This window comes from Typopeltis vanoorti, chromosome 4, assembly GCF_054136105.1.
Source record: "Typopeltis vanoorti isolate ZY-2024b chromosome 4, IOZ_Tvanoo_1.0, whole genome shotgun sequence".
NCBI classification, from domain to species: Eukaryota; Metazoa; Arthropoda; class Arachnida; order Uropygi; family Thelyphonidae; genus Typopeltis; species Typopeltis vanoorti.
Genome location: NC_143552.1, coordinates 45670742 through 45698649, shown reverse-complemented (window position 1 = coordinate 45698649; position 27908 = coordinate 45670742). Strand labels below are relative to the sequence as shown.

Genomic DNA, 27908 nt, shown 5'->3' with positions numbered 1-27908 from the left:
TATTGAATTTATTTAATAGAATAACATCATATGCATAAAGTAAAGAGCTGAGATTATCATCTCCAATTTTGATATCATGTTTAATATAGCTTTCCTTCATAATGTGATCCATATAGATAATGAATAACAGAGGGCATAATGTACATCCTTCTCTGACACCAGATTTAACATTAAACCATTTTCCTATACTTCCTTCAATTCCAACTGCTGACTTACAACTCAAATAAAGACTAATTTACAGCATTGATTGACACCATATAACTGTAGCATTTTGAATAGCTTTTCTCTTGGTACCTTGTCATATGCCTTTTGCAAGTAAACAAAACTACAGACCTTTGTTATATTCCCATGATTTCTCAACTGTTTGTTGTAAAGTGAAAATTCTGATCCTGACAGCTTCTATTTGGCCTGAATCAGCTTGTTCTTCACCAAGCTTCTCTTCTCAACCATTTGTCAAGTATACTTATATAAATCTTACCAGGAACACTCAGTAGGAAAATACCTCTGTAATTTTCACATTCAGTTTTATTTTCCTTTTTATAGATGGTTACTATTAGAGCTGTATTCCAATCATCTGGAATTTGTCCCTCTGTCCAGGCCTTGTGAACTATGCAATGCAGCCACTGCAAGACTTTTATACCTCCATACTTGAGCATTTCCAGTCGAATATCGTCTAATGCTTCTCCTGCTGCCTTTCCACATTTCAGGCTTACATGCTCTTCTTTTCAATATGAAATTCAACTTTATTCTGCTCAAGACTAAATTGTGATCACTTCCAATTTCAAATCCTCTGTACACTCTAGTATACAGCACCAGTGAAAAAACAACACTATCAACAATAAAATGGTCAATGAGATTTTTCTTATTCCTTGCTCTTCTCTCCATATGAATTTATGCATATTTTTATGTTGGAACATTGTGTTAGTAATAATTAGTCTATGTCCTGAGCAGAAATCCAACAGGTTTTTGCCATTATTATTAGCTCTGCTCTTTTCTCCAAATTTCCCAAAATATTTCTGCATGTCTGACAATCATTTCATTCATTCTTTCATTCATTTTCTACTCTGCTATTTAGATCTGTACAATGGGTTATTAGAGGCTCAAAATGGCTTGAAAATGTTCCGTGCTTGTTTGTTCTCTTGAGCAGTTTCCAGATTTTGAAATTTTTTTTATTTAATTATACCATAAATTAAAGATGCCAAGAATGGTTTCATCCTTTATCCATGTAAGCAAACAAAGTTTGCATGTGAAATCACTTCATAACTGGGCTTCTTGTATACAGAGTCTAATGACTTCACATCAGTTGCCTTAGTATCCCATATTACAATGTATATATCCTTACGGACATGAATAATGCTATGCATTATACATATGGAGACAATCAAAACTGATAATTATGCAAGAATTAAAAAAAAAAGTAAGATCTCAAAATAACTAATATGGTGAAAAGATGAAAACACTGGGTGGCGATCTTGAAAAGTTAGAAGTAACATTGAATGATATTAAGTGAAGAAACTTGGGAAAATTCCATATAGTTATATTTATATAAAATAACTATTAAGTCAGACTGTTTCATCTGAGAGTGAATAATATCCAAAATATGTTTTGCAATAATCAAGAGAATGATATATACCTAACTCAGAGGCAATCAGTCTAAGAACTTCATTTTGAACTAGTATGACTTTATCAGAACAGGTTTTAAAATGAGGTAATCCAACTGGAGTGGAAAACTCAAAATGGCTGCAAACAAATGAACAAAAGGGGTTTTAAAAAGAAAATATATCTCGGAAGGATTTTGCATTCCTACCACATCAACATAAGATGGGAACGACAGTGAAATAAACAACCAAATCCTTAAAAATAAAGGATTAGAACCAGAGTCCTGTTGTAACTAAAATATATATAAGTACTTTAGGATAACCAAGTTATTTTATAAACTTGGTTATTTTAACTCCTAATCCCAAGTATGCAAACAATTAAGTTTGCGCCTGAAACAAAGTTCAAGTCTAAAGATGATACAACACCAGGGCAACTCATTGTAAAGGTGGGTAAAGCCCTGATCATTATTCTTAGTATTTTCCCATAATGTAAAGCACATCTCATTAGAAGATGTATACTGTAATGCATTATGGGTGGGGTCATTACCCAGACCAGTTTCAACCTTTTTTGAGGTCTCCTCAGTGAGTAGCTAGACCCTAAATACCAAGGTTATAGTAATACGGAGCCTTATCAACTTTACTTATAGAAGTTGCAACAAGGTGTTTTTATTTTTAATAAAAATCTCTGGAGGAGATATAGATGTAATAAATTTTTTAACTTGGGGATATTGTATATTAGGATAACCAAGTTATTTTATAAACTTGGTTATTTTAACTCCTAATCCCAAGTATGCAAACAATTAAGTTTGTGCCTGAAACAAAGTTCAAGTCTAAAGATGATACAACACCAGGACAACTCATTGTAAAGGTGGGTAAAGCTCTGATCACTATTCTTAGTATTTTCCCATAATGTAAAACGCATCTCACTAGAAGATGTATACTGCAATGCATTATGGATGCAGTCACTACCCAGACTGGTTTCAACCTTTTTTGTTGAAAGGTTGAAATCCCGGACAGTGCTACTTTCCACTGTCCGGGGCAGTGGCCTGAGCAGGTGCTTATGGTACAAGAAAGGTATAAACTTACAGTACTTTAGAATTAACACTGAGTAGATTGAGGGACAGAAAATATCTGGAAACCATGCTCAAGAGAACAAACCAGAAATATTTCAAGCCACTTCATCTCCATTGTGGTTATCTCACACCAGGTGATGATATTCACCTACCACCTACAGACAAACATCCATGCTTACAGTAGGATTTTAACCAGATGATTGGAAAATAGGTATACTATCCACTTGGCTGAATGAGGAAACCAGAGAGTATTAAAAAAAAATTAAAAAAAAAAAGATAGAGAAGAAAAAAAACAAATGTACAGGGTGGTTCAAAATTCCATGCACAGACTTTGAGGAGAGGTAGAGAACATCAAAATCAACCATATTCACATAGGAAAGCATGATCGGAAACGCCACCCGAAAGTGATAGGTGGCGCTGTTTGCCAGCGCTCCAGGTTGGCAATTGGGGCTTCCTCATTCAAGCTTTCGATGTCGTATGAAGAACATGCATCGTTTTACAAACGCTGAGATGGCATACGTGCATCTCGCTTACTATATTATGTATCCAACTACTACTGAACTGTTCAGTTACGCCTAAAATAAAGTTTTTTACACTATTTACTGCCTTGTGTTATTTCTGTATCTTTGTGTCCCTGTTAGTACCTTCTGGTGTTTCCATTCATGCTTTCCTATGTGAATATGGCTGATTTTGATGTTCTCTACCTCCCCTCAAAGTTTGTATGTGGAATTTTGAACCACCCTGTATATTCTTCTTCTTTATCTACAATTTTCCAACAGAAACTGTAAGGTAAGGTGGCTCAAATGTTTCCATTTCTTTCTGTCTTCCCAAATTCTTCCTTCACAAACACTATTCCGGTTCAGTTCCCCCCCCCCTAGATCTTTACTTATTTCATCTCTTCCCCCCATTTCCCTAGTCTTCCTCTTGGCCTCCTTGGCCTCAAAATTCATTTCATACATCATTCATTCTCATTCTATCCAAACCACGCAAAGTCAAAGTTTCCAAGCATATTCTATCTTTCCATGTGTACGTTGAAATGAAAATATGTACAAAAGCCTTCAGCAATGAAATACAGAAGCAGTGAATTTATATAATGTTAAGAAAGAATAATCAGATAATTCTTATGGCTGGAAGATAGGTTAATTTAAAAAAAATTTATGTATAATGGTTGTCTAATTTAGCAATGTTAAAATGTTGGTCAATTATGTGGTTGTGCTTAATTATGTGTAAAAATAAAAATAAAATTTAATTAAAAAATAGAAAAGTATTCATAAGTCAACAAAGGTGGTGAATATAGTGTTAGGCATATCAGTATGGCCACCACAGTCGCAATTACTCAAATATATGTTTCACCTGCTATGTATTTCTCTTTTTTTAACCCAGCATGGGGTAGCCAGTTTTGGGTTATGAAGTTAGTTTTCCTCTAGGTTCTATAGTTTTACTCTCACAAACATTAAACTGACTTTAAACACGTTTCTGGTAGAAGATATGTATACTACTGTCCACAGGGCAGCCAGTTTTGGGTTATGAAGTTAGTTTTCCTCTAGGTTCTATAGTTTTACTCTCACAAACATTAAACTGACTTTAAACACGTTTCTGGTAGAAGATATGTATACTACTGTCCACAGGGCTGCCCCTAGGAATTTTGCCGTCCCTTCTCCCTTATTTTTCGTATATTTATGCCAACTTTGCCGCCCCGTGCAAATGCACATCTTGCACCATCAGTAGAGCCGGCCTTGACTGTCCAAATATAAATATGAATTTGGATATCATCATGGTGTCTCCAAGTGGAAGACCAATAATAACAATAAATCTGCTCTTTATAAGCTTAAAAGTATTTATCCTAACTTCCCTCTGCACTTTGTTTCCTCAATGTCTCTTGATAACTATCATTCCAATATTGCCTTACTCTTCACTGGACCCTATACACAATATTTTGGGTATAGTCATATCAGATCTTATACAATAGCACCATCACAAGTGTTTTCCATATCATGGTAACAGTACATGATATGATCTCTTTTGCAACATGTCACCTGAATTTGCGTGCATTCCACTCCCACTTTTATAAAATGTATCTACTATAAAATTAAAAATTAAAAAACTATTAGTACTCTAAAGCCATCTAAAACATATAAAAAAACATTGACTTCAGAAGATGTGAACAAAATAATAAATATACTGTTAAAATATTGTACTTACTATTATTATTATAATGCTGCATATTTAAAAAATTAATGCACTCAGCACAATCAAGGAAAAGAAAGAATAACCATAGTATTCAACACTAAATAAGAGGCTAATCATCTTGAATGAGCAGACAGTCTCAAGTAGAGTGATGTGGGCAAATATCAGAATGGGGAACTGGAGAATGAGACTTATTTGTGCCTATGGAAGAAGTGGAAGAATTTTTTGAGGCTTTAGAGAAAGCAATGAAAAAGGAAAAATTGGTCCTTGTTGGGGATCTAAATAGCAGAGCAGGAAATGATTGTCAGATATACAAAAATATTTTGGGAAAATTTGGAGAAAAGAGCAAAACTATTAAAAATGGCACCTGTTGGATTTCTGCTCAGGACATGGACTGGTTATTACTAACACCAAGTTCCAACATAAAAATGTGCACAATTAACATGGAGAGAAGAGGCAAGGAATAAGAAAAATCTCATTGAATATGTTATTGTTCATAGTGATGTTTTCTCCCTGGTGCAGGACACCAGAGCATACAGAGGATATGAAATTGGAAGCGATCACTATTTAGTCTTGAGCAGGATAAAATTGAATTTCATTTTGAAAAGAATAACATGTTAGAAAGTTTTAAAGCGAATAAAAGTTGAGCAGCTCTCAGATGTGAACTGTAGACTAAAATACACAAAGATTATTAAAGAAAAAATGAAAGAGTTTGAGAACAAGAACCAAACCTTGAAGAAAACCCTGATTCATTCAGCCAGAGAGGCATGTGGTGAGGTTGTCTGCAAGGATAGAAAAATCAGAATTCCATGGTGGACAAAGAAAGTTAAAGAGGCAGTGAAGGAAAAGAAGAAAGCATATCAAAAGCTCCTGGCAAATAAGTCAGCTTGTGCTCTTAGAGAATACAGAGACATATGTAAGAAAGCTAAACACTGTGTAAAACTGGCTAAACAAAAGTCATGGGAGGACTTTGGCAAGTACATAGAAAATAAATATCAAGAAGGTGGCAAGATATTCTAGAGGTTGTTGAAGAGGCTCAGAAATGGAAGAAAGAGTGCTGTAAAAGGAATTAGAGATGATAAAGGTGACATGAAAACTGGAGAAAAAGATATCCTTGAAGTATGGAGTAATTACTTCGAAAAGTTCCTAAATGAAACAGTCAATGATAGCACACTAGTAAAAAACACTCAACAGGGATGCCGTCAGGAATACATATCCATATTTGAAGTAGAAAAAGCCATCAAAAGCCTGAAACATGGAAAGGCAGCAGGAGTATCATTAGATGATATTCGACCGGAAATGCTCAAGTATGGAGGTATAAAAGTCTTGCAGTGGCTGCATTGCATAGTTCACAAGGCCTGGACAGAGGGACGAATTCCAGATGATTGGAATACAGCTCTAATAGTAACCATCTATAAAAAGGAAAATAAAACTGAATGTGAAAATTACAGAGGTATTTTCCTACTGAGTGTTCCTGGTAAGATTTATGCAAGTATACTTGAGAAATGGTTGAGAAGGATTGTGGAAGAAAAGCTTGGTGAAGAACAAGTTGGATTCAGGCCAAATAGAGGCTGTCAGGATCAGATTTTCACTTTACGACATATAGTTGAGAAATCATGGGAATATAACAAAGATCTGTATTAGGCATATGACAAAGTTCCAAGAGAGAAACTATTCAAAATGCTACAGTTATATGGTGTCAGTGGGGCATTATATCAGTCATTATTTGAGTTGCAAGTCAGCATTAAAATTGAAGGAAGATCTGTACTTCCTTCAAGTTAGAATTGAAGGAAGTACAGGAAGATGGTTTAATGTTAAATCTGGTGTGAGACAAGTATGTACATTATTCCCTCTGTTATTCATTATCTATATGTATCACATTATGAAGGAAAGTGGTATTAAACCTGATATCAAAATTGGAGATGTTAATCTCAGCCTCTTTGCTTTATGCAGATGATGTTATACTTCTAAATAAATCCGCTACAAGTCTGCAAGATTCTCTGACTAAATTGAATAACTGTTGTAATAGATATGGTATGAAGGTCAGCAATAAAAAGACAAAGACAATGAAAATAGGCAGAATCATTGAAAATGACAACTGCATTGTGAATGGAGAACCTATAGAACAAGTAAAACATTTCAGCTACTTAGGCACAATTTTTAGTGAAGATGCTAAATTAAATATGTAAATAGACAACAGAATCAACAAAGCTGGTATGGTAGGAAAACAACTGAATAATTGTATATGGAATAAGAGAGACATTAGTCAAAACACTAAATTAGCTGTATACAAGACAGTGTTCAAACCAATTTCAACCTATGAATAGAGCTGGGTCAAAAGTAAAATACTCGACTAAAGACCGCAGATATGAGAGTCCTGAGAAAGATTAGGAGCATGAACAGATGGCATTAATGACAATATTATATTAAAAACGAGGATATTAGGAAAGAACTTGATATTGTCAGCATTCAGGAATGTGTTAGCAGAGCTAATCTCAGGTGGTGTGGTCACTTAAACAGAGTGGGAGAGGACAGATTAGCAAAACAAATGTTCTCTGCCAGGTTGGCAGGAAAAAGACCAAGACATAGGTGGATTGATACAGTAAAAAGTGACTTAGAAGATAGAAAAATAAGATCTGATAATGTGTGGTATTTTTTCTTGACTATTATGTATATAAACTATTACACTTTTTTTATAAAGTTAGTCAAGTTGCTTTTTATTTTATCGTCCTACATGTTTCGCCAATTTTTTTCTATCGGTATCTTCAGGGAATACAAATTAGTAAGCTATATGAAGGTAACAGACTAGGTTATAACTGATGGTTCTAATTCATACAAAAATTAGTATTGTGCGAGACGATGCGTGTCTCAGGTACGTGATTTATTTGTTTTGACTCATGATGTAATTGTCATGAAAGTTCATTTTTTTGATGTTTAATGATCTGATCAAAGCTTTCCAAATTTCTGGTAAGGTTAGGCCTTGATTCTTGTTTATGTTTTCAGTGTACGGGCGACTGTAGCTGCTTCCTTGAAGGTTCTTGAATGGTAGTTATCTTCTACAAGGTGTCCCAAAATTCACGCAAGAAGTAATTTTGATAGAAAACACAGGTTTTTAATTAAAAATTGTAATTTCTTATTGATTCATAAAGTATACAGTATAGGGTTATGCATGGAATAGCATATCGGGTAAATGGTCTCCACAGCTTTGCTGGCACATATGCACTCTTTTGTCGAAATTTTCCATGACCGTTTTGCATAAATATGGCTGAATTTCATTGATACAGCGCTCAATTTCCTCCTTCAAGGCATGGATGGTCGTGGGCTTGTTGGCATAAACCTTAGACTTCAAAAAACTCCAAAGAAAAAAGTCCAATGGCGTTAAGTCACATGATCTGGGCGGCCAATTCTGATCACCAAAACGGGAAATTACACGACCAGGAAATGACTGATGCAGTAATTGAATTATTTCTCAGGCTGTATGGCATGTGGCACCGTCTTGTTGAAACCACATGTCGTCCACATCCATATCTTGCAATTTAGGCACAAAAAACTGGATTATCATGTCACGATAGCGAGCACCATTAACTGTTAATGCCTTACCAGCTGCATTTTCGAAGAAGAATGGACCGATGATGCCTCCAGCCCAAAATCCGCACCAAACAGTGACACGTTGCGGATGCATTTGTTTCTCAACAATAACTCGTGGATTTTCTGAACCCCAAATGCGACAATTTTGTCGATTAACGAAGCCATCAAGATGAAAATAGCCTCATCACTGAAGATGATTTTGTTCGAAAAATAAGCATCCACTTGTTGTTGTTCCATAATCCATTCAATGAACTCTCTTCGCTGTGTGGGGTCAGTTTTTAATAACCCTGAACTGTCAGCTGTCACGCTGTCTTTTTTTTCTCGCTGGCAACACTTTACCACACAAATGGCGCTAAATTTAAATCTTGCGTGAATTTTGGGACACCCTGTATATAGGGCATAAGGCTCTTATCCCACTCAATGTGATGGTTGGTAGAGGCAAAGTGGCAAGAAAGGCCTGAAATGTCTTGTCTGTTGTTTCTGACATATCCTATGTGTTCTTTCTTTCTCGTTTCAAAGCTTCTAGAGGTCTGACCTACGTAACTAATACCACATGAGCAAGGTATATTATATATTCCAGAGTACTTGTAGAATGGATGAGGGTCTTTCGGTGATCTTAAAAATTTCCGAATAGTGTTGACTGGCTTGAATGCTACTCTGATATTATGTGGTAGAAGGTTAGCCAATTTTTTGGAAATGCTGCTGACAAATGGAATAGTAATAGTACTGATGTATTGGACGTCATCACATTGTCTATGTGGTATATTAGTCAAGAGAATCTTGTTGTAGAGTCTTTTTGTATAACCATTTAAAGATAGCTCTCTGGATACTGTAGTTAATTCCGTTTGTAGGTCATCTTGGTCTGTTGTGTACTGTATAGCTCTTTTCTTGAGGATATGGATAATGCTAAGTTTCTGAGCTATATGATGAGACGAGTTGAAATGGAGGTAACATCCAGTATTTGTAGGTTTTCTATACACAGATAGGTTGATCCTATTATTGGTTTGTTTCTTTATTAGGATGTCTAGGAATGGCAGTTTTCCATCTTTTTCAATTTCTAATGTGAATTTGATGGCATGGTGGAAACTATTGATTTGGTTGAGGTAATCCATTAGTTCTTCTTTCGTATGATCATTGCTACCACTTCCAGTAGCTAATGACTTACGATTAAAAAGCAGCATAATCCTTTCAGCTCCGTCAAGATCTCCTAACACCAACTCTAACTAAATGGAAAGAAGAACGCTTCTCAAATTAAGGAATAATAAAGACATCATCATACTTAAAGCCGACAAAGGCAATAATACAGTTATATTAAATACTAAAGATTATGAAGAAAAAATTAAAAATCTATTATCTGACATGTCTGTCTATGAAGTTCTCAGTACAGATCCTACCCTAAAAAACCATAATGACATCAATGAACTATTACGTGGAATGACTAACTGGCCTATAGAAGTAATTAGAAAGTTAAAATCAATGTGCCCACTAACTCCAAGATTGTATGGCGTTCCTAAAATTCATAAAGAAGGTATACCATTACGTCCAATAGTTGATGGAATCTATTCTCCTACTTACCAACTGTCCAAGTACCTTGCAAAGATTTTACAACAACACATTCACGTCTCGGATACTTATATTAAAAACTCACAACGTTTTATAGATAAATTAAAAAACATCCCTATCTATGAAGAGGATATACTAGCAAGCCTGGACATTACATCTCTGTTTACAAACATTCCAGTGGTTGAAGTCATCAACATCTTAGACAACTTGTTCCCAAGAAACATCACTACTTTGTTCAATCACTGTTTAACTTCTATTTTATTTGGCAAAAAACTGTCTACAAACAACTCACCAGATTAGCCATGAGTAGCTCCCTCTCTCCTCCTTGTGCTGACTTATTCATGGAAGATCTAGAGGAAAAAATCTTATCCCAGATCATTCCAAAACCGAAAATTTGGTATAGATATGTTGATGATATCTTTCTCATTTGGGATCATACAAAAGAAGAACTAATGGATTACCTCAACCAAATCAATAGTTTCCACCATGCCATCAAATTCACATTAGAAATCGAAAAAGATGGAAAACTGACATTCCTAGACATCCTAATAAAGAAACAAACCAATAATAGCATCAACCTATCTGTGTATAGAAAACCTACAAATACTGGACGTTACCTCCATTTCAACTCGTCTCATCATACAGCTCAGAAACTTAGCATTATCCATATGCTCAAGAAAAGAGCTATACAGTACACAACAGACCAAGAAGACCTACAAACGGAATTAACCACAATATCCAGAGAGCTATCTTTAAATGGTTATACAAAAAGACTCTACAACAAGATTCTCTTGACTGATATACCACATAGACAACGTGATGACGTCCAATACATCAGTATTATTACTATTCCATTTGTCAGCAGCATTTCCAAAAAATTGGCTAACCTTCTAAAACCACATAATATCAGAGTAGCATTCAAGCCAGTCAACACTATTCGGAAATTTTAAGATCACCGAAAGACCCTCATCCATTCTACAAGTACTCTGGAGTATATAATATACCTTGCTCATGTGGTATTAGTTACGTAGGTCAGACCTCTAGAAGCTTTGAAATGAGAAAGAAAGAACACATAGGATATGTCAGAAACAACAGACAAGACATTTCAGGCCTTTCTTGCCACTTTGCCTCTACCAACCATCACATTGAGTGGGATAAGAGCCTTATGCCCTATATAAAAGATAACTACCATTCAAGAACCTTCAAGGAAGCAGCTACAGTCGCCCGTACAACTAAAAACCTAAACAAGAATCAAGGTCTAACCTTACCAGAAATTTGGAAAGCTTTAATCAGATCATTAAGCATCAAAGAAATGAACTTTCATGACAATTACATCATGAGTCATAACAAATAAATCACGTTCCCAAGACACGCGCATCGTCTCGCACAATACTAATTTTTGTATGAATTAGAACCATCAGTTATAACCTAGTCTGTTACCTTCATATAGCTTACTAATTTGTATTCCCTGAAGATGCCGATAGAAAAAAATTGGCGAAACATGTATTACGATAAAATAAAAAGCAACTTGACTAACATTATAAAAAAAAAGTGTAATAGTTTATATAAGAAAAGAATAATGTTGGAGTCTTCACAGATAACAGATTGATTTGGAGGAAAATTGTTGATAGGAAGTTAGTAATTTTTCATGTAATACTATCATATCTTGTACACCCCTTGTGAGGGTACATGGCAGGAATGTGATGATAATGTCTTCACATTGATTGTATGCAAGAAATGTAATAATTCTAATACCTTAATTGCACATATATCAGTGCTTTATGCACAATAGCAATAATTAATTGTATTAAGGAGTAGTCTAATTATATATATCATATACTCTGATAGCATCTAAAACATCTTCATGTAAGCCAAACAGTGAGTTGAAAGACGTAAACAAAATAAACGGTAAACATATTCCGAAGATTATTGTACCTACTATATGTATATGGATATATGTGACTGTACTATACATTCATGCTCATACATATATTGTAAATATTATTAATATACTTTTTGTTAGTTAAAAAATATATATATTATATATATTATAAAAAGAAAAGGAATGTACTAAATGTCTTAGTGAACAGAAATTTTAATATTTTAGTGGTGTGTGTGTATAAATATGTATATATATATACGAGGGTGGTCTGAAAAGTTCTAGCCTAACAATGAAAAAACGAATTTATAATTTCAAAATTATTTTTCAACATAGTCTCCCTTAAGATTAATACATTTATTCCAGCAATGCTCCAGCACCATTAACCCATCCCTGTAGTGATTCTTAATAAGATCTGCAAAATACACCTCTATAGCTGCAATCACCTCTTTATTCAAAGAAAAACGCTGACCACCGAGGAAGAATTTTAGTTTCGGAAAGAGATAGAAGTCAGAGGGAGCCAAATCTGGGGAATAGGGCGGATGTTTCAACAATTCATAGTGCAGATCCCTTAATTTTCTCATTGCCAAAATACATTTGTGGGCAGGTGCATTGTCCTGATGAAAGATGATTTTTTTCTTCTGCAAAAAAGGTCTTTTCTCACGAATTTTTTCATCTAGTCTAGTTAAAAGATTGGAATAATATTCCCCGGTTATTGTTTTACCCTTTTCAAGATAATTAATAAACAAAATGCCTTTAGCATCCCAAAACACCAATGCCATGACCTTTCCTGCTGATAGAACCGACTCTGTCGTCTTTGGCCTGAACAACCGGTTTCTGTCCACTGTTTTGACTGTTGTTTGGATTCTGAAGTGTAATGGTGAATTCAAGTGTCATCCATAGTAATAAATTGATGCACAAAATCAGTTTTATTCTTGTTAAAATGCTCCCAGCACTGTTCAGAGATTTTCATGCGACTGCATTTTTGATATGCTGTTAGTAAGCACGGCACCCATCTTGTGCAAAGCTTTTTCATTTGCAATTCTTCATGCAAAATATATCCTACATGATCTTTTGAAATGCCTATAGTCTCAGCAATTTCACGTACTTTGACTCGCCAGTCATCCAATACCATATCGTGCACTTGATCAATGATTTCTGGTGTCGTTACACTTTTTGGACGACCTTGACGTGGATCATCTTCAAGGCTGGTACGCCCACGTTTAAACTCGGCAGCCCATTTCTTAATTGTCGAAAGTGAAGGAGAAGAGTGCCCATAAACTTTTGTGAGCTTCGAATTAATTTCTTTTAGCATTAAACCTTCTGTTATAAAGAATTGTATAACCGCACAATACTGAATTTTATCCATTTCAAGGGGGATACACACAACACTTTTGCTTCAGAGAGCTGTATAAAACAAACTACTTAATAGAATGACTTGTAATTTCACATGGATGCTTATGACAGATATACTAATTTAGAAAAAAAAATCTTCCCAATACTGTTGGCATCGATGGTTGAGGCCAAGAACTTTTCAGACCACCTTCGTATATACCTACACACACACGTATATATCATTACTCCATGCACGTGATGATGATGATAATTATACATGATACCATATTACCATTATACATATAACCTATGTCCATGTATGTACTTGTATATAGAGCGTGGTTCAAAATTCCACGTACAAATTTTGAGGGAAGGTAAAGAACCTCAAAATCAGACATATTCACATAGGAAAGCATGACTGGAAACGCCACTGGAAGGTATAAGAGTGATACAAAGATACAGAAATAACACAAGGCAGCAAATAGTGTAAAAAACTTTATTAGGTGTAACTGAACAGTTCAATAGTAGTTGGATACATAATATGGTTTCACATCAGATGCTCAAAGTTACGACCATCAGCAGTGATGCATGCCTGACACTGACAATACATTGATTGCCATACATTTTCGAAAATACCTAGAGTTTCCTGGATATTAGCAGTGCCGATGACGATTCTTGCCACGAGGTCCATGTCAGAGGCAAAAGGCATTTCGTACACCATGGCTTTAAGGGTCCCCCACAGAAAGAAATCAATGCTCGACAAATCAGGTGAGCGTGGGAGCCATGCGACGAATCCACCACGCCCAATCCATCGAGCCCCAAAGGACCTGTCCAAATACTGACGCACAGAAATGCCAAAATGGGCTGGAGCCCCAGTCTTGTTGCAACCACATCTGCTGACGCACAGTCATTAGAACATTGTTCAGTAAATCTGGCAGAACTTCTTCCAGAAGGGTCCAATACTTCTGGGAGTCCAGTCGGGGTGGTAACAGGTATGGGCTGACTAAACAGTCAGTGACGATACATGCCCATACATTAATGGCGAAGTGCTGTTGTGCAGCATGTGATCGCACAGCGTGTGGGTTCTCATGGGCCCACATGAGCATTGTGGTGATTGATTGAAAACCCCTTCGCGGGTAAATGAAGCTTCATCCGTGAACAAAACACAAGTTGGAAAATCCGGGTCTATAGCACTTTCCTGCAGAAACCACTGCGCGAATTCCACACGTCAAGGATAATCTTCAGCTATCAATAACCGGACCCATTGCAGATGAAATGGATATAAGGACTCAGAGTGCAAAACACGCAATACACTGGATCGAGATACTCCTATAGCAGAGACAACAGCACGTGTTTGTCTCTGGATTATTGTCCATCGCATGCAACACCTTTTCTTCCATGGCGGGATTTCGCGTAGATCGTGGCCGTCCACTATCATGCCTGCGATCCCTGAATGATCCATAGTCACACAAATTCTGATGCAAATGCGCAAACATTTGGTGATGCGGAACACGTCTGTTTGGGTACCTTTCGCGATACATTCATACAGCAGCCCATCCATTACCGTCAGCTAACCCGTAAACAAGGTGCATGCCTGCCATCTCAGCGTTCGTAAAACGACGCATGTTCTTCATACGATGTCAAAAGCTTGAATGAGGAAGACCCAATTGCTCACCTGGAGCGCTGGCGAACAGCGCCACCTATCACTTTCAGGTGGCATTTCCAATCATGCTTTCCTATGTGAATATGGTTGATTTTGATGTTCTCTACCTCCCCTCAAAGTTTGTACGTGGAATTTTGAACCACCCTGTATGTGTGCATATGTATACATAGTAAACAGTATGTATAAACAATAAAAAAATTTTGAATGATTAAAAAAAAAAATAATATTTACAGAGGCCTCTTGGGAGTCATCAAAGGAGATCACATATTAACTATTTTTGAATTCATTCACACTACCTGCACTCGCCACATCCAATGCCATTCCAATCACGTACCAAAAATCTAGCTCTCACCCTCTTCATAAAGAAAACGTTAAAACTGAGGACAAAAAGATATTCTTAATGTTTTGAGTATTTCTTTTGAGATTCTTAAATGAAATGAGCAGTGAACAACACTAGTAGCAAATATTCAAGAGAAATGAAGATCACATATTACCTGTGCTTGAATTCATTCACACTACCTGCACTAGACACGTCCAATGACAATCTATTCCAATCATGCACCACTCTATGACAGAAAAATCTGGTTCATAAAGATAACATTAAAACTGAGGACAAAGATATTCTTTTTTGGAGTATTTCTTTTGAGATTCTTAAATGAAATGAGCAGTGACACTACACTAGTAGCAAATATTTAAGAGGAATGCAATCAGTGGTAAATATCAATATTTGAGATAGAAAAAAAAACACGAAACCTAAAACACATAAATGATATTCAACCAGAAATGCTCTATTGTTATTATTAAGAGAGGCCTTCAGGGAGTCAGGAGCTCATCAAGAGACACCACACTATTTGCACCAGCTGTCATATCTGTTCTTGAATTCATTCATGCTACTTGCACACACACAACATCCAATGGCAATCCATTCCAATCACGCACTACTCTATGAGAAAAAAATCTAGAACTCTTCCCTTCCTTATGCATTAATTTTCAACTTCCAAGGATACCCTCTCATCCTTTCCCCCACCCTCCATAAAATGAAAAATCTCATCTGTTGGTAACCTGTATGACCCTTTCAGAAGTATGTAAGTCTCAATCATATTATCCCTCTTTCTCCTGTTTGCTAGTGTGCAGTCTACAAATTCTCAGTCTGTCTTCATAATCAGTATTCCACAATCCTGATATCATTGTTAACACTCTGCACTGTATCAGAATCACCACAGAAACCAAGAGACCAGACCTGTGCACAATAATCCAAGTGAAGTCTTATTAAAGCCTTGTAAAGAGGCAAAATGACTTCTTTATCTTTAAATGTTAAAGTTCATTTCAGCATTGCAATTATTCTCTGAGTTGTATTTGCAATTTTTGCTATTGATCCTTGAACTTCACCTTCCTATCCACTAAAACTTCAAGTCTCTAACCTGACGAGTTTCTCCTAGCATAATTCCACTAATATAATATAACAATGGATATCGAATTACACCAATGTGCATGGCTTTACATTTACTAACATTGAACTGATAACCATTTTCACATGCCCACAATTCCAGCCTATTCAAATCATTCTGTAAATACTGCATATCAGCCACATTCTTGATTACTCTGCCTATCTTTGCATCATCAGCAAACAACTATGTCTCATGTCTAATCCTTACCAATGTTATTAATTTATATATTGAAAACCAATGGACCAAGAACTGATCCTAGAGACACACCACTATTTACCTTAAATCTTGCAGACCTTCACCCCCCCCCACCCATCGCCATACTACTTTTTGATATCTGTCAGTCAGCCATCCTCTTATCCATGCTGATAGTCCATAATCCAATTCCATATTCTCCAATTTATGCAACAATCTTCAATGCAGTATTCTGTCAAGAGCCTTAGCAAAATTTAAAAGTATCATGTCTATTCAACGTATCCATTCCCCTTGTCTAATGCAACAGTAACATTATTATAGAATGTGAGCAAGTTGCTCAAATACAACCTTTCCCTTAGTAAACCCATGCTCTTCATATAAAGTATAGATTCCCTGTCAATTCATTTCTGTATGTGAGCCCTAACCAACTTTTCCGAAATCTTACCACCAATCCAGGGGTACTAATAAGTCAATAATTGAATACATCACTCTTTGCACCACCCTTGTGTAATGGATTTACCATAAATTCTTTCCACTCCTGTGGAATCTTCCCTGTGCTGAGATTCAAATCATATAGTCTGGTCAAAGGAATAGCTAGTTAAGCTGAATATCAGGATGGGATATCCTGAATATCAGATGGGATATCAGGCCTTATTACCAAATTCTTATTCAGTTTGTGCAACAGCTCTAGAACCCTCTCCTCATACTCCTGAGTTTCTTCATCAGTCCTTATTGCCAAATTCTTATTCAGTACTTCAGGTGCAAACATTTTTTGCTTATACTTGGATAAAGGATAAAAACTCAATATATAATTAGTAACATAGCCAAGCGAAAAAACTTCCATCACATCAACAGTTTCCTCAGTTTTAAAAAACGAGGCATTTTTTTCTGCTCAAGAAGCTAATTTATCCTCACCAGTTTTATATATATATTATTGTATAGTATATTATATATATTATTTATATCTACCCTATATATATAAAATGATAAGCCTTTTTATGTCACGTTTTGAAACTCAGAGACTACCCTGAGTGTCGAGTCTTCAAAATTCGAGTCATCAGAATTCAAGGAGAACTGGCTTACGAGTCCAGCACTTGGGGGATTGGGCGCTGTAGGTGCCAGGGGGAAGAAACCCCCCCTTTCAAGTCTTCAAAATTCGAGTCATCAGAATTTAAGGAGAACCGGCTTATCAGTCTGGAACTCGGGAGGGATGAGTGCCAGCCCCCCCCCCTCCCCCCCCCCCCCCCCCCCCCCCCCCCGAAGACTGGACACTCAGGGTAGCATGAGTGTTGAATCTTCAAAATTCGAGCCATCAGAATTCAAGGAGAACCAGCCTACCAGTCTGGAACATGGGGGGGGGCATACCCCCCCCCCAGTATTATTATTATTGTACTTGATGCACACGTAGGTTTCTGTGATTAACCAATTCTGTGGGAAGTTTTCAGTATTGAGACTACATTATAACATATACACACATTATAATATATACACACACGGACAAAGAAATTAGCGCACCTGGAAGAAAACATGGTGCAACAACAAAACTAAGCAAATAGCTAGAGTGCAGGGTGATATGCAAATGATCCAAGTTTGGTGCGATTGCGCATGCCCACACACCCTGCAGTGGCGCTGCAAGCACGAGCTGGCGTGTAGTCGATAGCCGATTAATGCGAAAAGCACCAGCCGATGTAAGCTAGAGTACAGTGACAATAATGCTGGGAAGATGCCAGAGACATCGATTTAAGCAACTTACGGACTTTGACAGAGGCATGATCATCGGCCTGAAAACCAGAGGGTGGTCGGCACGCCGTATAGGCGTGCACACGAACCGTTCTGACCATACCATCTGACAGTGTTGGGAGCTGTGGACACGTTCCGGCACTGCCACATTTCCCAATGCCTCACGGAGGCGAATCTACGATCCCAGTGCCCCTTATGTGTGCTCCCATTAACACCGCAATATCGCCGACTCCGTTTGCAGTGGTGCCAGGCGAGAGCGACATGGAACACCACAAGTCGCCAGTAAACACCACAGACTGGCGACGTGTGGTCTTCAGCAATGAATGCCACTTCGTCTTGAGGACAGATGATCATCATGTCTGGGTATGGAGGACCCCTGGTCAAGGATACAATCCCGACCTCGCTATCAAGTGCCACACCTTCCGCACTGCAGTTATTATGGTCTGGGGAGCCATAGCCTACAATAGCCGATCACCCCTTGTAGTGGTACGTGGCACATTGATGGGGGGCAGCGGTATGTGGATGACTTCTATGGCCTGCCTGCTCTCCTATCGAGCATGTTTGGGAGCAGCTGAAATGCCAGCTCCCGCCGTGCTGCAATATCTGCAATTTGGAGCACAGCTTCCAACACGTGTGGGCCAGTCTGCCGCAGGGCAACATCAGGCATCTGTTTGCCACCATGCCGGACCGTATTGCAGCATGTAATGCTGCACGAGGCGGTGCAACGTGCTATTGATGATGACTGGATTGCATACCAGAGATCCCTTTGTAATTGTCCTTCAGACTCTGTTTTTGCCATCATGTGCATCACTCAACTGTATCATTACACCAATAAAATTTCAGTTGAATCCTATGCTTCCTTCATGGTGCACTAATTTCTTTGGCAATTAGAACCCAACAAGTTTCAGGATTTAATCCGCATGTCTGAACACGTAAAAGACATCAAACAAAAAAGAGAGCATAAATCAGGCCTGGCATTCCACACAACCACCACTGGCCATCAAGTACTCTGGAAGCAAACAAAAATGTCATATACTGATAATAACTGTTTTACAAGAAAATTTAAAGAGGCTTCACAAATGCTTAGGATCCTTACACAATGCAATAAAAATCAAGGCTTAATTTTACATCAAGTATGGTCTGCTTTCATTAAAAATTTAACTTGCACGGACCTAGGATAAAGCACACATGATACCACAGAACATGATAGCAACAACTAGCAATATTCCAACATGCATACAGTAACAAATTATCATTCGCATTCTGGTTTTTCAATTATGTTTAACAGTTGTGAAGTTATCAAAAGCATCTAATATGTGTAATTAATTGTTAAAAAGGCTTTTGTTGTGTAAAACTTTCATGTAATACTACCCCCTGATGATGTAAGTCTTACAACGTACGAAACTTGTCAGGTTTTAATTGCTTATTTTTAATAAACTCCTTATTTATATTATAATGTGGTCTCAATACCGAAAACTTCCCACATTATTGTACTTGTTTTGTAAGCAGGATTGTTTGTTGAAATAAAACTTAATTCGCATCTTCTTTTTACTCTCTTTAACATATGCACACATGAGAGAGAGAGAGAGAGAGTGAATGAATGTATCTAATTACAGCCATTAATTAATGAGAAAAATAACAATATTCAACTGAAATATTTCATAGAAAAAAATTTAATATATACTTGATTTTTTTTTACCTGTTAATACTTCCTTGGTCTCAATTACTTCACTTCGACATATGGGTTTTACACTAACACATTTAATGCTGCCATCCTCTTGTATTACCTAAAAATAATGTATGTATCTATAATTATGCTGAATATAAAAATATTCCAAGAGCATTTTACGTGGGGAGGCTCCCGAAGTAAAAAATTTATTATTTTATTAATTTGAATTGACTTAAACAAATTTACATTTTTAATATCACGAAAAGAAAGGTTGATATTCTAAATTATTTTAACCATAAATTTAATTCATATGGAAGTGCAAAACACTATTATATTACGTCAGCAGTATTAGTAGAAATTTTAGCTTTTTGATTCATGCTTCAGTAACTTTAGATTTAGATAATCAAATATAAAGTACTTTGCTGTTAAACAGATCACTCTCTAATGAAATTAATTAAGAAAACTTGTGTAATGATCCTTTACATGGTTGTTGTACAAACTTCCTTTAAATCTATGTAAGACTGGATATAACAAAGTATCATCATCATCATCAAATTCCTGCCATGTACCCTCAAGGGGTGTACAGGATATGACAGTACTATATGAAAAAATTACATCATTACTAACTTCCTATCTACAATTTTCCTCCAAATCAGTCTGTTACTTGTCAAGACTCCAACATTATCAGATCTTATATTTCTATCGTCTAAGGCACTTTGTACCATATCAATCCACCTATATCTTGGTCTTCCTCTGGGTCGTTTTCCTGCCAACCTGGCAGAGAACACTTGTTTTGCTAATCTTTCCTCTCCCATTCTATTTAAGTGACCATACCATCTGAGATTAGCTCTGCTAACGCATTCCTGGATGCTGACAATGTCAAGTTCTTTCCTAATATCCTCATTTTTAATATGATATTGCCATTGATGCCATCTGTTCACGCCTCTAATCTTTCTCAGGACTCTCATATCTGTGGTCTCTAGTCTTTGGTCAAGTGTTTTACTTCTGACCCAGCTCTCAGATCCATAAGTTAAAATTGGTTTGAACACTGTCTTGTATACAGCTAATTTAGTGTTCCGACTAATTTCTTTCTTATTCCATATGAATTTATTCAATTGACTTCCCACGATACCAGCTTTGCTGATTCTGTTGTCTATTTCTATATTTAGTTTACCATCTTCAGTAAAAATTGTGCCTAAGTAGCTGAAATGTTTTACTTGTTCCACAGGTTCTCCATTCACAACACAGTTGACATTTTCAATGATTCTGCCTATTATCATTGTCTTTGTCTTTTTATTACTGACCTTCATACCATATCTATTACAACAGCTATTCAATTTAGTCAGAGAATCTTGCAGACTTGTAGCGGATTTATTTAGAAGTATAACATCATCCGCATAAAGCAAAGAGCTGACATTAACATCTCCAATTTTGATATCAGGTTTAATACCACATTCCTTCATAATGTGATCCATATAGATAATGAATAACAGAGGGGATAATGTACATCCATGTCTCAAACCAGATTTAACATTAAACCATCTTCCTGTACTTCCTTCGATTCTAACTGCTGACTCACAACTCAAATAAAGACTAAGTATTGCTTGATATAATGCCCCATTGACACCATATAACTGCAGCATATTGAATAGCTTCTCTCTTGGCACCTTGTCATATGCCTTTTCCAAATCAACAAAACTTAAATACAGATCTTTGTTATATTCCCATGTTTTCTCGACTATTTGTCGTAAAGTGAAGATCTGATCCTGACAGCCTCTATTTGGCCTGAATCCAGCTTGTTCTTTACCAAGCTTTTCTTCCACAATTCTTCTCAACCGTTTCTCAAGTATACTTGCATAGATCTTGCCAGGAACACTCAGTAGGGAAATACCTCTGTAATTCTCACATTCAGTTTTATTTCCCTTTTTATATATGGGTACTATGAGAGCTCTACTCCAATCATCGGGAATTCGTCCCTCTGTCCAGGCTTTCTGAACTATGCAGTGCAGCCACTGTAAGACTTTTATACCACCATACTTCAGCATTTCTGGTCGAATATCATCTACTCCTGCTGCCTTTCCACATTTCAAGCCTTTGATGGCTTTTTCTACTTCAAGTATGGATATGTATTCCTGACTGCATGCCTGGTCAGTGTTTTTTATCACTGTGCTGTCATCACTGCTTGTTTCATTTAGCAGTTTTTCAAAGTAATTACTCCATACTTCAAGGATATCTTTTTCTCCTATTTTCATTTCACCTTTATCATCTCTAATTCCTTTTACAGCACTCTTTCCTCCATTCCTAAGCTTCTTCAACAACCTCCAGAATATTTTGCCACCTTCTTGATATTTATTTTCTATATTCTTGCCAAAGTCCTCCCATGACTTTTGTTTAGCTAGTTTTACACACTGTTTAGTTTTCTTACATTTGTCTCTGTATTCTGTAAGAGTAAAAGCTGACTTATTTGCCACGAACTTTTTATATGCTTTCTTCTTTTCCTTCACTGCCTCGTTAACTTCCTGTGTCCACCAGGGAGTTCTGATTTTTTTATCCTTGCACACAACCTCACCACATGCCTCTCTGGCAGAATCAATCAATGTTTCCTTCAGAGTTTGCCACTGAATCTCCAAGGTTTGATTCCTGTTCTCAAACACTTTCATTTTCTTTTCAATAATATTTCTGTATTTTAGTCTACAGTTCACATCTGAGAGCTGCTCAACTTTTATTCGCTTTAAAACTTTCTTACATGTTATTCTTTTCAATATGAAATTCAATTTTATCCTGCTCAAGACTAAATAGTGATCACTTCCAATTTCAAATCCTCTGTACACTCTGGTGTTCTGCACCAGGGAGAAAACATCACTATCAACAATAACATAGTCAATGAGACTTTTCTTATTCCTAGCCTCTTCTCTCCATGTGAATTTGTGCACATTTTTATGTTGGAACATGGTGTTAGTAATAACCAGTCCATGTCCTGAGCAGAAATCCAACAGATATTTGCCATTATTATTAGCTTTGCTCTTTTCTCCAAATTTTCCCAAAATATTTTTGTATGTCTCACAATCATTTTCTACTCTGCTATTTAGATCCCCAACAAGGACCAACTTTTCCTTTTTCATTGTGTCAGTTGCTTTTTCTAAAGCCTCAAAAAATTCCTCCACTTCTACCTTAGTAGAACCTTCTGTGGGACCATAGGCACAAATAAGTCTCATTGTCCAGTTCCCCATTCTCATATTTGCCCACATTACTCTACTTGAGACTGACTGCCATTCAAGAAGATTAGCCTCGTATTTTGTGTTGAATACTATGGCTACTCCTTCTTTTCCTTGATTGTCATTGCCTGAATATAACATTTTGTATTTATTGCTCAGAAAGATCTCACCAGTTTTGGTCTTTTTTGTTTCAGTCACCCCTATTATGTCGATCTGTTACTTATCTAATTCCTCAGCTAGCTCCATTTCTTTGCCATTCAGGCTTCTTACGTTGATAGTACCGATCTTTAACTCTGGTGATGTTGAGTTGGGGTTTGTTTTCAGATTTGTTCCAGTAGCTGACTTTTCGCTGTTCGCCCTGGTTCCCTGGCGAAAACAACGGGGGCCTTGTTTAACCGGGCGACGCCCCAGCCGGCATGAAATTTTGTCATGTTGTACCATCATTTTTTATTTTGGTTTAACCAATAAGAATACAATTTGGTCGGCTAAATCCCAAATTGCCAGCCCATCCTCATTCGTTCAGTATCAAAGTAGATACCCAACAGGGTGCACCACGAGAAGGTGAGGATTGGACATTAGGTCAGAAGCCCTGGTCGGTTCTCCGCATTCCTTTAAAGCTATGTGGAGGTCTCCTCTCAGTTATACAGCTTTGACCCTTAAGCACCCCTATAACAAAGTAATGTTAACAAATTCTCATCTTATGCATCAGATGGAAACTTTTCTGATTGTATACTATGTCCTTTCCACATCAGGCAGGCACATTTATCCAAACTGGTCAATATATATATATATATATATATATATATATATATATGACATTTAGGTTTCATGTGGGGAAACTAGTATTTGTGAACAGTATAATTGTATAGAAAATCTGAAAAGTAATTAATATTTTGGATTTTCTGAAATTCCCATGTAGCACCTAGATAATCAACAAGAAATAGCAAAATTTTAGGTAACGGAGCTGCCTCCATTAATTTGTATGTAAAAAATTAATGTATTTTTTAAAGGCAGAGTTTGTACATTATTTGGCACAGGCTTGTTAAGTGAGCCGAAATAGCATGAAATTTTGAAAAAAATGTTGAAGGTGAAGAATAAGTGAGAATGCAAATTATATAAAATAGCTGAAATAAAACATGAAGAAAACTAATAATGAATTTAAAAAAAAAACTATGAATTTTAGCAATAAGAACCAATACACAACTCAATGACCAAAAAGCAGCGTTACCAAAAAAGTTTTGCTATATCCTATCAATTCTCAAAACTAATGTTATCTTCTTTCAAGTCATTACAAAAACAAAACAAACAAACAAAAACCATTTACTTTTCAACATAAAATAATCACTATGGCCATTTAATATTATCATCATGGAGTTAAACGACTCATTGCAGGAAACCCATACTAACCTTTATACACACAACACCTATCATACCTCTCCTTAAACCCATTCACTATCGAGGCACTCAAGTATACTAATTCTGGAAATCCATTTCACTCATTCACCACTCTCCAAGCAAAAAGTCTATTCTGTGCGCCCTTACTAACCATGCACTTACACAACTGCAAGAAATAACCCATTGTTCATCTGTTACTCCTCATGTATTAAATTTTCTTTTGTGTCAATCTTATAGAACCCCTTTAATAAGTTTCTATCATGTCCCTCCCTCTCTCCTCCACCTGTCAACTAAACTCTGAAACCCACATGCCTTTCAGTATATCATCATAAGAAGCATTCCACAGACCTGTCACAAGCTTGGTCACTTGTCTCTGAATCCTCTCCACCACCTGATCCTCAAGAAACCCAGATGACCATATCTGTGGCACAGTAGTCAAGATGTAGTCAAATCATAATCTTATAAAGAGGGATAATAAACTCCCTATCTCTACTTAGTGTTTCGACATTCAAGTAATCCTTTGAACTATTTCACCTGCTTTTGCAATATATTCTCTGAACTTCAACTCTCTGCACAGTTACTCCCAAGTTTCTTGCCTCATCAATTTCCTGCAATTCAGTACCATCAAGGTATGTGATACATAGTATGTAACCTTTTCAACCCCAAAATGGTCACTTGTCTCTTACATTACCTTACATTACATTACATTAATTATATTAATTACATTAATTACATTACATAACCTTACATTTTGCAACATTAAATTAACAATCATTATCCTTTGCCCACAATGTCAATTTATTTAAATCATCCTTCGGGATGATATTGTTGAGCCCATACATGAGAGGGTGGTCAATCAACCTGTAGTATATTAGTACCATGTATGGGTAATGGGTTGGGAAAAGAGAAACTTGTTTACATTTGATTTAAAAGCCTATATATTGTATTCCTTGGGAAACAGATAAGTGGAAACATTGTTCCACAATACAACAGTAGCAGGGATAAAGGAGGAGGAAAAGAAACTTGTCCTGTCGGTTTTTGATGCTATTTCATCATGTTCCTAACATGTTAGGAATGAGATGAGATTACTTCTTTTTGCTAATCCTTTCCAAACTTGCTGCAGACATTTCTCCCCTGCCTCCACAATAACATTTTATTTTAACTAAATATCTTACAACTTTAGGCAGAAAGTCCTAGGCAACCATCTTTTCTGTTATTCCATGTAGGACAAAAGCAGTTTAAAAGAAGAGAGGAGTGCCTATTAGTTGCACCAGCAGTAATTTGGCCTATCACACTAGATCTAACATGTTGGGGATGTGATGAGATTACTTTGTGTTAATCCTTTTAAAACTCACTATAAACATTTCTTCCCCCCCCCTCACTTTGAATTTTTAGGCAGAAAGTCCTAGGCAACTATCCAGATTTCCTTTGCTATTATTCTATAAAGGACAAAATGCAATTTAGAAAATGAGAGGAGTGACTATTAGTTGCATCATTAGCACACATAATGAAACCAAATGCCAGGGATAAATGTCAGAGATAAAAGAGACCTGAAATTTCACTCTACATGTTTCTTTTGTCAGAATTTTACTAGTTTTATTACAGTACAAACAAAAAAAAAAAAGAGGTTTTCAAACCAGATGTCTCTTCTGTGTACTTGTACATGACAATACAGTGGAATATGTGCAGTATATAAAGTGTGAACAGTAGGCATATCAAAATCCTTACCTGAAATTTTATAGATGGTATTTGAGGAAGAAGAGTCATGTTATCCAAAACTAAGGATTCTAAAGGTAAAAGAGAAAAGAAACCAACATCCATAGCAGTCACAGGAAGATTAAGTGGGATATTACACTTTGTGCTTCCTTCACTGAAAGCATCTGGGCAAGTTAGGTTGCTAGGTGAATCTGAAAAACAAGTTGGCACAATGGAGAGAGTAGCACAATGAAGTGATTTCTCTGACTTATTGTCTAAGCCAATTAAATGTTGTGGGTGCCTTTCTGTACGCACTATTACTGGAGATTCAATTCCTTTCAAGTTCTTATGTTCAAAATCAGCATCTGGAATGTGAGTAATTAAAATTTCCTTTGAAGTTGGATTCATAAAATTATACTGCAAGGATTTCTCTAAACAACTTTTTTTTTCTTCCTGCTGCTTTTCATCCTTAGGAAGAGCAATGCATTCACAGTTTCTATAATTTAGCCTTCTCGTTTGGTTAGAAGCATGCACAAGTTCAGAGAGAGACTGGTGATCCTCAAGAAAGGTCGATGTGGAAGAAAATAACTCATTAGATATTTCTGAATTATCAGAAAAGCATGAAGACTTTGAAGATATTTCCTCTGTAATATGAATGTTATTTTCAGAAATCAAAGTAAGATCCTTCTTCAAATTATGGGACAGTGGAGAGTCACAAAATCTTGATGAAGGTATGCTGAAACTTTCATCAGTTCTTTCTGTATCAATCTCTAAAAGAGTACCATCATCTTTTGGGTTTGGACTCTTTTGATTATGTTCTGGAAGATTAAAAAACTGAGTTGGACTAGTAACATGACCAGCTAATACAAAGTCATTTCTCTGGGACAATTTATCTTCTTTGCAAGAAGGAGAACTAAGCTCCGTGCCTTTGTTATATCGGGCTTCAAAACCACTATCTTCAGTACAGGTTACAGCTTTTGGCACCTCAGTGTTTATAACAGACAGAGAATTATTGGTTTCTGATGAAACAATATAATGAATACTAGTCTTAAGATTAGGTATTACAATCTGATTTATACTTGGAATGCAGAAAACAGAAGCACCACCATCAAAAGAGGAACAAGTGGTTTGAAGAGTATTAGTTATATGTGATGTTCCAATAAAAACTGCATAATCATTGGATGTATCCACTTTCTCCATAGAATTAGACTAAATGCAGTGTTAATGAAATCCAACTGTTCCGTTCATTCTGAAAAAAATAGTTTATTTGAAGAGCAGTTTTCGTGTGATTCAGCTTAATTGCATGTATTGTAATATCCTGAAGATCATAACATTCATTATCTGAATTTGTAAACCCTGAAAAAGAAAAAAAAAAGTAGCTGTATGATAATTAGATAGCCAAGTAGTTAACATTTCAAGTAAATAATAATTAATTAAAGGCAGTAACCTTTTCTTTTTTATAGAATTTATAATAATCATATGAGTAAAATTATAGTAAACAGAGAAGATGTGAGTGAGCTACAAGTTTAGTAGACTGGATTTTCATCTGGCACAACAGTAAGAGACTACTGGCTACATACAGCACTCAAAATCCTTTAGACTTTCCCAATAAGAAATAATAATATGTTTAAATAAATTTTCAATATAAATTTAAAGAAACAAGATTAA

At 36.3% G+C, this 27908-nt stretch overlaps 1 protein-coding gene across 2 annotated transcripts in view; it reads right to left on the bottom strand.

Moving 5' to 3' along the window:
- Positions 1 to 27908, bottom strand: part of LOC150107275 (uncharacterized) — a 43682-nt gene that overhangs the window by 15502 nt on the left and 272 nt on the right. For both annotated transcript variants that reach the window (XM_090391124.1, XM_090391125.1), the window contains exons 2-3: positions 26274 to 27596; positions 19966 to 20053 (exon numbers count right to left, since the gene is read on the bottom strand). In XM_090391124.1, coding sequence (XP_090247250.1) covers positions 19966 to 20053; positions 26274 to 27440 — 1255 coding nt within the window. In that variant the 5' untranslated portion in view covers positions 27441 to 27596. The remainder of the gene's footprint in view (positions 1 to 19965; positions 20054 to 26273; positions 27597 to 27908) is intronic.